Here is a 12,723-nt window from a genome sequence, read left to right as displayed (position 1 = left end):
CATAGAAATTGTTGAAATATGTGGACATAGAAGAATTGTGTAATTGAAGTAGAAATCCTAAACCTTACCATGATCTGAATATTTCTGTAGTCGTTTGAGACGCACTTCATGTAGGTGGGTGGCTCCCAGTAGGCTACACCATCATCATCCAGGGTGCACTTTCGGAGAATCAGACCTGCAGTGAAAGAAAAGATCAAAAACATATGACCATACAATTAAGAATAAAAATGTTACTTAACACAAAAGTTAAAAGGTATGTATTTTGGCTGTTTGGATTAAATTGGCCAAGGCATTAGAGCTGGTAGATTTACAGGTAATGTCACCCCGTATTATCTTGCATTCAATTGAAAAGTAGTTTGGGATAGTGTGAATCATGAAGGTGTCATCCAAAACTGTAGAGGGTCTTTCTACTGATTAGCTGTGTTAACTACAAAATAACAAGAAAGCATTCAATCTCAACTAAATGATGGTGCCACTGTCAAAACAACTACTTTCCACATTACATTAGTAAGAACTATTCAGATGGAGACACTCAACAGGTAAGTTAATGCCGCTTTCCTTTTCTAGTCAGCCATTTAATTACCACTATTTTGTTTAACAAGTTTTGCATATCAAATAGTGGTATCCCATTCAACAATGTGACTCATGGACTTTCCCCTTCTCCTGTGTAAAGGGAGCTGGGATCTGTCCCAACAGCCTTGGATGCATGGCAAAGAACAACTCTGGATAGAAGACAAATCTCTCACAGCCAACAATGAGTCTAGTTTAGAGTTGCCAACTAACATAAAATATAAGTCTTTTTGGGTATAGGAGATTTCAAAGAGATGCATTTGGGATTTACACAAGAATACATTTAGGAAACTCCCAAGAATATGAGAACATTAAAACTGCACAAACAACACAACTAGGTAGGGAATGGAACCCATGGAGTTATAAGGCAGCAAATCAAAGAACACAATCCCCTGTTTAGTCATGTCAGTTTCTAACCTTCTTAATCTTGACCAGATTCAATTGGGGGGCAGAGTCTATCCCATGTAGAATAGGGTATAAGGCAGGAACAAACTCTGAACAGGACGCCAATCCATCGCAGGCTGAAGGCACACACATGTCAAACACACAAAAGGACTAATTTAGCATTGCCAATTCACCTAACATGAATGACTTTGGATAGTGGGAGGAAATTGGAGCACCCAGAGGAAACCCACACGTACACCAGGAGAACATGTAAACTCCACACAGGTAAGACCCATGACGCAAACTTGGATCTCTTTACTGCGAAGTAAGAGCACTACTACTGTGCCACCATACTGATCCTCTGATAATGTTTATAAGAAAAAGATCATTATTCTATCTTGTCTCATCTAGGTATGAATGAGGAATTAAAGATAGGTCAAAATAATTTCAATAATGAAAACTGAAAGTTATCTATGCAAAATGTAGATTCACTCTAGTGATTGTTTATCCGTTACATAAAAAGATCATGAATATTTAACTTTTAAAAAATTTTGTAATGTTAAGTATCAATTCCGTGTTTCTCTCTAAAATATACAAACATAAAAAATAAACTATACGGATACAGAATGGCTCCTATGGCAGGCATCATTGGACCTCTTTAAGTGAGGCAAGCTGTCTCTCTAATGAATTATCAAGATGAATAAGGCTGGAGATCCAGTTTTCATTCATCCATTCAGTCTTAAAACCTACTTTTTATGGTTCTTACTCCAGGTGGCATGCTCAACGCTTAGAAATAAATTGGCATCAATTTTATGTGCCACAAACAAGTCTTCAATTAGCCACATCACCAGACTCCATACATATATCTCTTTCTTACATGTTGTCATGCATGTGCTTCAGTGGATTATCTTCTTTGCTCTTTTGAGGTATGTGCTTACAGCCCGGTTCGAGAGGGGGAGCTGGTGCTGACTTTATCCTCTGTTTTTCCCTCCACAGTGCAGAGAAGACACCCAATAAGGGTAACTAGCTCCGCCCCTTCTGGCTTTCTAGCTACATATCCTACGGTTCCCATGACTATTATAGGCTTACCAGCAAAAACAAAAGTTCCTTACATTAAAATCCTGTCTTTTGTTAGCTTAGCACCATTGTTGTTTGGACTATTTTACCAATTAAATGGGCATGACCGAGTTGGTGACTCAGCATTTTCTCATTGTGGGCCTACAGTTCCTTCCAATGACCACAATGTATATGCCTAGTTTTATGAATTGAGTTGAGGTAAAATTCATCTTCACTATGAAAAGTGAGCCAGGGTGACCTATTCAATCTCACCTGAGGCATTGAGCGGGCAGCGCACAACAGCCACTTCTCCAAATGCTGTTCTTTTCCACACCACCTTGGCATAATTCTCCTCCTCGCAGATCTCATGTGGTTCTGTATGTGGACAGAAAAGGTACTAAGTGAGCATTTCATTATTGGGTAGAGTAATTTTCAGTTTGTATATATTTTCAGTAGCACAGACAATTTTGGTTCCTCTAAACCAGGGGTAGGCAACGTCGGTCCTGGTGAGCCGCAGTATGTGCAGGTTTTTGTTCCAACCCAGTTCCTTAACGAGAACTCAATTATTGCTGATGAAGCACATATTGCTTAAGTGACATTTTGATGCTTCATTTTAGTGGTCTCGCTTGTTAAGGTTCTCCAACCTTAATTGCTTATTTCAATCTTAAACTGCTGCATTCAGTGTTTTAATTGCTCCTTATTAGCAATAAGATGTAAAAGACAAAGCAGCCAGCAGTTCTCCAGCTAGCTTTTTTCCAATTACATCTGTGTGTGTTCATCATGCACTGTTTGATTTAATAAAACACTTAATAGAAAAATGTGACAGACTGACAATGATCTGTTTTAGGCTTCATATCATTTGGATGATATCCTTGGAAAGGAAAAAAATCTACGATATAAGAGCCTTACATTGCACAGACTAACAAGCCATAAAATTAAATAAGGTCTGAGATTGGCAATGATTGGTTTCTAATTAAGCAATTGGGTTGGAATGAAAACCTGTAGCCACTGCGGCTCACCAGGACCGACGTTGCCTACCCCTGCTCTAAACTCATTCAAATTGACTTTTTTGCTGATAGCAGTAATGTCAATGTTTACCCTGGTGTCAGTATTTCTGGTATTACCTCATATTAAACAATTAATTTGTCTACTCTTCCTTCTGGCATTTCTGTTTTTTATCCCAATATCTGATACACATTTATTTTTGATAGATTCACCGATAGATTCGACCTGCCACCCACCTGGACAACGCTTCTCATTGCAAAGTCTCAGCTCATCCCGAGGACCTGGACATGGTTCTCCACCAAAGAAAGGTCCATAGCAAACCCTTTGCCTCTGCTGCTGGCCACCATCACAAGTCTTGGAACAGCTCCCCCATGAGCTCCAGAGTTGCCATTTCCCATCCACTAAAAAAAAGCATAACATAACATGACAATCTCAAACACACTGATACATAATTCCATTTTGAGTTATGGGGGAAAACAAATAGTGTTAGAATTGTGGATTTCCATCTCTGCTCAGCTAACTATTTATGCAAAACAACTGATTACTAGAGAAGCATTTGTCTTAGCCCTTTTACCAAAAACTAAGACAGCCATTTGTTCAGTCAGGACAAACGAAAAAACATAACTGTGTGCCAATTTCTGTAGCATAGTATGCATGGTATTCTGAAAATGTAACTGGCCCAACAGAAGAATCTAAACCACTAACTGGAAGATATGCATGCTATTAAAAGAGATTTACACATGAAATCTGCCTTTTCGATACATGAAGGTGGAATGGAGATGAATAGCATGGACAGCATGGAGATAAAATACCTGGACATTGGCGAAGAAAACAATCTCTGGTCTCTACCCAGTGGCCCTGGCACTCAGCACCCCCATAGGAAGGCCCATTACATTCTCGGATCCTTTGCTGTGTGCCATTTGAACAGGAGGCTGAGCATGAACTCCAACTTGACCACTCGTTCCAATTTCCATCAACTGAAAACAAAATAAAATCAATCAAAAAATAGAAAGGCAGTAATGAAGATGTGAACATTTACGGTTATGTAAACAATTATTAGTCATTTTTAATAATTTTTTGGAACAGAATTTGTTCAGTTTTTATATGTACTGTAGGTTATAAAGACAGTTAAAGTGAGGAAGGTTCAAAAGTTGGTGTAAAATCAACAACAATTCATAACATTCATCCATCCAACCATTTGTGTATCCAGGGCAGTGTTACAGGGAAGCTGAAGCCTGTCCCAGCAAGCAATGGGTATAAAGCATGAAAAAAATCACTGGGTGCTTTTATTAGGTGCAAGTCCTTTGCAGGGGAACCTCCAATACACATACAACGTAGCATGCCATTCTTAATCTAATTCAATGTCACCAGATGCTGGAGCCTATCATGGCAGTACTTGGCACAGATCAGTACAGTGCACCAGTTCAGCACAAGGAACACTTACACACACACTTATACTAACACCCATGCAGGGGCCAAATGGGAATCATCCACTAATCTAACCTGCATGTTTTTTGAGATATGAGAAGAAAACTCATGAAGACACTGAGAGACTGCGAAATGGGAACCCAGGATGAAGGATCAATGAGGTGGAAAATCTGCCCGCTGTGCCACCATACTATTTCACATACCATACCTTCATAAATTGTGTAATGCATTTAAAAGAGACATCAGTTTGGTGTTCAGCTTGTAATCCACCAGAAGCAAAGCATTTTTGACTCCGTCCAGTATTTGGATGGGAGACTATCTAGGAAAAGCTTAGGTTGCTGCTAGAAAAAATGTCAGTGAGGTCATCAGAGGGCACTTATCCTGTGGCCTTTGTGTGGATCCCAATGCCCCAGCACACATACAGGGCTACTGTGCTTTAAAAATTGATGCTGTTCTTTGGATGACACATAAAAATGATGCTGTGACTCTCTGTAGTGATAACAGATTCATGGACATTTTTCAAAAAATGTAATGTGTTTCTTGTTGTCATGGCTAAATTGCCCATGACATTCTAGTCCCTTAATCATCCCCTGTCCCTTATTGGCTAAATATCTCGCTCACCAATTCATCACCTGATAGCTACTGTGTGGTGATGTAAGAATGACTGCCATCAAATCATTCAGGTGGATTCTACACATTGGTTGAATTGGTTCCCCACCATCTATGTAAAGCATTTTCAGATGGTAAGAAAAGTTCTATAAAATGTAAAAGTTATATATATATATATATATATATATATATATATATATATATATATATATATATATATATATATATATATATATATATATATATACTGCAGTGGGTTGGCACCCTACCCAGGATTGTTTCCTGCCTTGTGCCCTGTGTTGGCTGGGATTGGCTCCAGCAGACCCCCGTGACCCTGTGTTCGGATACAACGGGTTGGAAAATGGATGGATGGATATATATATATATATATATATATATATATATATATATATATATATATATATATATATACAGTATATGGAAGAGAAAATAAATGTTTTGGGCCAGACAAGCTATATATACTGTACAAAGCCCAAAAATACCTCTACTTTCATCAACAAAAGTAAGTTCTTTTTAGACAGATACTAGAATTAGATCTAGCTCCACTCAAATGAGATTGCTGAAAATGACCTTAACGGGCACCCAATGCTGATCCCAAAACCATTTCCAAATCTCCATTTAAACACCAATATGCAGCCACAAACAAAGTCATGAAATGGAAAAGATTTGGGACAACAATTAGCATCCACCTTCCAGCCAATCACAAAGAACGGGAGAGCAGCACCCCTGCATTGGCAAGCCTTTCTCATCTGAACTAAAATCAGTTTTTAGAATTCTGTTATCAGCTACACCCTGTTTACAAAAGAAATTTAAGGAAGAGTATCAGGGTTAAAACAACTGCCCAGGAAGAAGAATATTGATGTTTGGCTTCAAAATCCTGCAGAACAATGTTATATGGACACTTGGACCAAAAGTGGAAATTTTCGGGTTGCATGTAATACAGAAAACTGCATTCCACCATATGACTTTGGTGCCACCATTCATGCATTTGATTGGCAGTTGGTTCATGCTTTGGAGAGGTTATTACCTGGAAGACTTGATATGCCCTGGAATTTGGAGTAGGCAGGGTGCAAATGAGGTGTGGGCAGTAAGGCTGATAGAGGAATTAAGACACCAAACTGTAAGGTTTATGCATACCTGGACACAAAGCGATGTTGCAGAACTTGGTTTGCTTCTCAGGTCCATCACAGGAGTTGCCCCCAAACTGTGGTGGCTTGCAGGTGCGGGTACGGTCTCTGTAGCCCCGCCCACAGGTTGAAGAACACAAGCTCCAGGGTGACCATTCGTCCCAGGCCCCATGCACTGCAATCAGAGCAGCTGAGGTGTGATTTATAGAGGAGAAAGAAAACTGAGGCATTCAGCAAGAAACAATTCTCCAGGACATACAATTGTGCAATGTAACTGTGCCAAGTTCTTCAATTTTAATTCTAAGAGTGATGGCATAATATCTATTTTAAGACTATATCTTTTCTGCAACAGTCTGTGCACAAGACAAAAATCATTTTCAGAACAGACAAAATGAATTGTACAGCAGTGTCAAATAAGACAAAATTGACAGTAAATATACTGAGGAGAACTGCAGGCTACTGACAACTCCCCTCTGCTGATCAGTCAATCATTCTTATAACATTTTTTATCCTCCTAAACCAATGTCATCCTCCTAAACCATTGTTAGCAAACCTTTTTTATACAACATCCTTCCAGGCTTCCTTTTTAGTAGTCCTTAACAGTGTATGGGGTAATCTGCAAACATGTACTTTTGGGCACATGTTTTATGACAATATACAGAAGACTCTTGTTTATCCAAACATTTGAATATGTGTAATAAGAACGTTGTAGTGTTAGGTTTGAGGCAAATGGATTTACATTAATGAAGATATCAGAAAACATAAGACATTCTTTTCTCTCAAAGTACCTAACAAAAGCTACCATTAATCATGAAATGGTCTGTTGGAGGTGTTAGGGAGCTTGTGGACACTACTTTACCAAGTCACGCCACTTTAGAACTATTTATGAAAGATGACTCAGTCAAGAGTATATGCTTAGAGAAGCTAGGTGGAGACTTGCTAATGACATGATATCCTTGTTAATTTTCCAACCTTTTATACTTGGCCCAGTGGTTGGGCTTTAGTCCTCTGTTAGGACTGTCTAGGAACTGTCTTTATTCATCCTGTCCACTAACATATTTTCACTGTGCTATGTAGGGAGGTTCTCTGTTGTATTTATTGATTATTAAAGTTTAGTTATATTTGTTCATTTTAATTTGTGTCGTGGTGCAGCTTAATAAAAATCTGATGAAAAACAAACAAACAAACAAAAAAAAGAAATAGACAGATTCAAGGATCAATGGAGTGTAAAAGTCCCTTCTATTATGATCTCCAGGATTTAAAATTCTTGTAGCTCTTTCTAGTGATTATTTACAACTGCTATACAGCGTATCAAGTATGGAGTTTTAAAGTACAAAGAATCAGAGTTTTTTTGCCCCCTGACAAAGTTGAATTTTTGTTTATGTTCTACCACAACACCATTTTGTTTCCACTGCAGACAAGTTTGCATTGTGCTGGCTGCTGCCATGGAAACCCTTCTCGTAACTCCCAGGATGCTCTTGTTTGTCATATCAAACAAGTAATGTTATAAGGTTTAGTGTCATTAATTCCAGGATATCTGATCTTGATGGATAATAACCCTTTGATCAGAGAATAACTATATCTTTTCTTTTGAATTTCTGGTCTTGTGTTTTTGATGCTGTATTTTGGGCTCCGATGAAAGATTGTCTCTGATTCCCATTTTCGACCTTGGTTTTGCATCTTGTGGTAATTTTCATTATTTGACCTCTGTCTCACTTAGTCAGAGTACCTTCATCATAGCAAGGTCCAGGCTTGATAAGGACAGGTCTTATAATACTTCTACAGTACCTATGGCTTGCAAGAGATAGCTATCTTAATTTATCCTGTTGTAAAGAATTCATATATAAATCTATCAGAAGGTTCTAACATAAACAGATCTGTAACACTGACCTTGCAAACAAATAAACAAGACTTTTTATTTCTTCATTTGATATTTTATTCTTCTCTAAAGTGGTTGCTTCATGTTTTATGTATAAGCTTGTGACTGGTAGACATATGCAATGCTACTTATTATCCTAATCATGGAATTAAAAAAATTAAATTGAAAAATTTTGATGCAGGAACTGACCCTACACTCTTAAAAAAAAAACGTGACAAAAGTGGTTCTTCATAACGATGCCATAGGGGAATTATTTTTGAATACCAAAAGAACCATCCATAGGAAGGCTCCACAAAGAATCTTTATTGTTTAAGATCAGTAAAAAGTTCTAAAATAAGACTAGATGATAACCAATTTGTGAAATACCATGCAAAAGCATCATCTAATATCAGTGGCTATATTGTGATGGCACACAATCAGATGAATGTACACTTGTTCATTGTGTGTTTAAATCATAGCAATCTTTCATCTCAGCATGCTGGAGAGGTAGCATTGTGGTTCAAAGAGTAGCATTACTATGCCACAAAATTTTCATCTTTGTTTTTATTCCAACTAGGTAATCGGGAGCCCAGGATTCCCGGACATTTTTCATTTCCGCACTCCCGGGAATGAAACTGCTGTAATTCCTGGGAAAACGGGAACGGCCAAGCTCACATATATAGCATGTAAAAGTGTAAAAATCGATCAAGAAATAACAGAGTTATAGTTGAAAATAATTAAGTGGCACGGTTTTTTGGCCCACGGTGTAGTGTATTGCTCATTAATTCAGTCAACAACAGACCAGCAGCAGTCAGTCTCCCGGCTCCCACTAAGACTGAACACAGTGGACTGGGAGGTGTCTGCACTCTGCAGCGCACGAATGCCAGGACGGGGCAGAATTCATTGACGTCTGTGCTGTTGACACCTTTGAACAGCAACTTGAAATTTCAATGCGTCAGTCTGTTGCATCCGCATTATCGGTGCCAAGAAACTTGCCATCACAGAATGATGACAAGAAACTGGATGCATCAGTAAAAGCTGAAACGGCGGTGTTCCAGAGCAAGTGTATCAGTATCTGATGACTGTGCCGCCTACTTCAGTGGAGACAGAGCGTGCTTTCTAAGCGGCTGGCTTACTCTGCACGAAGGTGCACTTTTGCCTGGACGACTGCACGCTCGACACGTTGTGCTTTCTACGCTCTTATTACCGCAACTAACTAGATACATGTACTTGTATGACAGCATGAACTGCTTGTAGTTAAGGTTAGTCTTTTATTGGTGTCAACATATTGCAGTAGTTTTATTAAAAATAAGTGTTGCACGTTCTAAAACCGTTCACATTTGAGATGCCCGTGCACTGTGTCATTCCTGGGAGCCCGGGATTCCCGGGAATGACATGCGGGATTCCCGATTTCCCAGGAATGGATAAACCCGTCTGGGAATGGATTCCCTAATTCCAACCTTTCAGTTTCCTTAATGGAGGACTGCATGTTTGCTCCTGTGGTTTTTGTTTCTTTATCCACTAAATATGTTGTTAGGCTGTTAAATTAATCTAAGTAACTCCAGTAGTAGAATATAGTTGAAGTGTATTATGTGATCAATTCAAAGTAAATTTTGTGTTATCTGTTTGACTTTGACAAAGAAAAGAACAGTGTAGAAAATGGATGACTCCGATGTGGGTACCATACTATTTTAAAGTGGGAAAAGGAATCTATAAAGGGTCTTCAAAGGATATCCAAGAGTCTACTGAGTCCCCTTTTGCTTATAGTCTTCAGTCATTTTCTTCTTATTCACTTGTCCCCAGCTATTCTAACTATAATGCAGTTAGATAACTCAAAGGTAAGGCAATAGAAATATTCAAATAAACACAGCACTGCCAACTCACAGAATTCTATGTATGCATCATGTCAATGATGAGCTGATTACTTTCAATTTTAAAATTACAAGCAGCTCAATTAAAGAGCATATTTGTTACAAATGTTTGACCAGTGAATCAAGAAACAGATCATGACTTTATTCTCATAAATTGTCAGCATTATACATTTGCTCAGATGTTTATATAAACAGTCATGGATTCAAGGAGGTTTAGTTTTTTCATGAAAATCAGGTAACTGAGTGACTTCACATTCTTTAGACTCTGAGATGTTGTCCTATTTTTATTGCAAACAGCAGCACCACTTGCAATAAGGACATACACAGCCATGCCTTACCTAATGAAAACAATGAGGCCACTTTGGGGTTAAGGAGAGGCACTCAGTCTTGTCTGGTATCCACTATTTGATGCCAAATTCAACAGTGGGCATTGAAGCCATTCATGCTGTTCAGCATTCTAGACAGTTCAAATGGCATATGAACATCACCTGGCTGTGAGGGCATACACTGAATACAGCCACAACCAGACATGCTAAAATAGGGGATGTCTGTCCCTAAAGTGATAAGCTGTGTAAAGGTGATACATGCTTGGAGGATGCCTGGCAACACCCTTGTGTTTATGTGGATCCATGATCCACTCAAACTGTAATTTTAAAACAAAGATATTCATGCAAGACCTCAAAGTGCTCATCAGAGGCAGTGAATAAAAGAGTGTAGGGGTGGAGTTAAAAAACGCACCACTTTATTGTACAAACCTGCTTAATAGTGACCTGTCCTTCTACCATCCCTCTAACCTCATCTCAGCAGCCTGGTCACCATCGTATCCCAAATGGTTAAGTGCCTCTCCTGAAAGGTGGGTGTGACTGCACAATGGGGACTCAATGCCATTCTGATTACCCACCCTGCCTACCCGTAAACAAACGTTTTGTTTTGTGTGTACTTTCATGTTATTCATGGCCTGTTAGAATATTTGTAAGGATACTTTTCAGAAAACCTGGAAAGATGTTTTTGCTTACTTTTGTATTTTTATTTAAGGTCAAAATTTAGGTCAATTTCATTATCAATTAGTAATTAATGAATATTTAATGTGGAGTACTGAGCTGTGCATCAAGTATTTTTAGTTGTCAAAAAATGCCAAAAACTTTTTTTGTTGTAATGATGCATTTTCTGTTCAAACTTTACACACCAGGTTTTTCGACCATGGAATCGTAACCCTTTCACTGCAAGAAAGTTTTCATCTATTATGTTAATAACATCACATTATTCAGTTATTTGGTCTGAAACAGATGGCTACTGGTATTGCCAAGCATGAGTCTATCTGGGCATAGTATGGTCTAAGAGCCAAAGCGTTACATGACAAGACTGCAGATTGAGACGTCACCACTTTGTAACCCAAACAGCTGGTTGTCTAAATGTAAGAATAAGTTTAATGCAACAAATACTATTATAGAAATAAGAAGTTTATTTTGTTACTTCTGCCCAACAGTCATTGGACAGTGTTTTAAATCAGCAAAATAACCAATAGCCATTAGCATTCTAAGCATTTGACTTAAGAAAGTTCTATGGGTCAGTAGTCAACTATTATTTAATTTTCTTCTTGATTTACTTAGAAATCAAGGTGGTGATTGATACGGTAGGGAAAGCTGGGAAGTTTTATTTTGTGTCTAAGCAACAGAAATGCAAAACTCATTACTCAGTGGTCAAAATGGAATACAGATCACCTGACTATTGTAATGGACTTCATTAGAGAGCACTGGCACCTTAGGAGGTGGGGATAGGGTACATTAGAATTAGCTAGAAAAAGTTTTTGACCTTAATAACACTATGCGAATAGATAGTGTATTTCATTCTTCTGACTAGTGTTGCACGACTGCACTCGGACCTCAATCCATGTGGTTCGCCCTGTGATGGGTGCGGCAACGCACTGTAATCAGCGCATGCTCCCAACCTCAGGACCTAGCTGTTTTCTCATGCAGAACAGTGCAGTGAAGGGGTTAGGAGACCACAAGTTTTGCTGATGAAGCCCAAAATGCACATCACATCCTTCTCACCACTGTGAGATTTAAACTTGCCTTGGGGTTGACCTACCTGGACAGACAGCAGAATTGTTGCACTGCCGCTGCTCCCGCAGGGGCCCACTGCACTGGGTGCTATAAGAAGACGAGACACAGAAGCGTGTTCGAGTCTGCCAGCCCTCGCCACAGGTGGTGGAGCAAACGCTCCAGGGGGACCACTCTTCTGCTGCTGGGTCCACTGTGGGGTTGGAGGGTGGGGGGAATGGGGTCAAGGTTAAAAGGCAGGAGAGGCGTTCAGTCAAAGTCAGCATGCAGGGTCAACAATAAACTCATTTTCTTCAAGCTGTTTTCAAATTACTTTATAAGAACTTGCATTTCATCTGCTCAGAAGGAGCTTTTACAAAGATTTCAAAGCCTTTTGTACCTCCTTTGCTCTGTTTCACTCATAAATAATCGCTGGTTAAAAATGGGACTCAAGAACTGGGAAGGTAATTGGGATTGAAGGGAGGAAGGAAATTGGGGAGCTTCCAAAGCTATCCTGTCAACAGGGCTGAAGATTGATTTCTTGCATCCGTCTAGCTTGTGAGCTTTAGATTAAATGTAACATGAATCCTAATGAGTCAGAAGACAGTTTCTTTTGTTGTGGTGATTGAACGTTATGACAAATTTTTAAATAAGACAAATGCTTGACTTTGAAAAGAGCTGCAGTATGAGTCTCATTAGCACTATTTCTTCTTCTTCTTCTTCCTTGTAGAAACAGACTCTTAGCAAAGCTCAAT

General features: G+C 38.9%; 1 protein-coding gene across 10 annotated transcripts in view; it reads right to left on the bottom strand.

Moving 5' to 3' along the window:
- Positions 1-12,723, bottom strand: part of adgrb1a (adhesion G protein-coupled receptor B1a) — a 154,870-nt gene that overhangs the window by 81,626 nt on the left and 60,521 nt on the right. For 5 of the 10 annotated variants that reach the window (XM_028817484.2, XM_028817487.2, XM_028817485.2 and 2 more), the window contains exons 5-10: positions 12,018-12,182; positions 6,211-6,390; positions 3,828-3,992; positions 3,252-3,416; positions 2,284-2,385; positions 69-175 (exon numbers count right to left, since the gene is read on the bottom strand). In XM_028817484.2, the coding sequence (XP_028673317.1) occupies positions 69-175; positions 2,284-2,385; positions 3,252-3,416; positions 3,828-3,992; positions 6,211-6,390; positions 12,018-12,182 (884 nt within the window). The remainder of the gene's footprint in view (positions 1-68; positions 176-2,283; positions 2,386-3,251; positions 3,417-3,827; positions 3,993-6,210; positions 6,391-12,017; positions 12,183-12,723) is intronic. The other 5 variants (XM_051935831.1, XM_051935832.1, XM_051935835.1 and 2 more) reach the window with 3 other exon arrangements.

Source organism: Erpetoichthys calabaricus, chromosome 13 (genome assembly GCF_900747795.2).
Source record: "Erpetoichthys calabaricus chromosome 13, fErpCal1.3, whole genome shotgun sequence".
Classification (NCBI taxonomy): Eukaryota; Metazoa; Chordata; class Cladistia; order Polypteriformes; family Polypteridae; genus Erpetoichthys; species Erpetoichthys calabaricus.
Note: the sequence above shows the minus strand (reverse complement) of the source record. Positions and strands in the feature narration are given on the sequence as shown.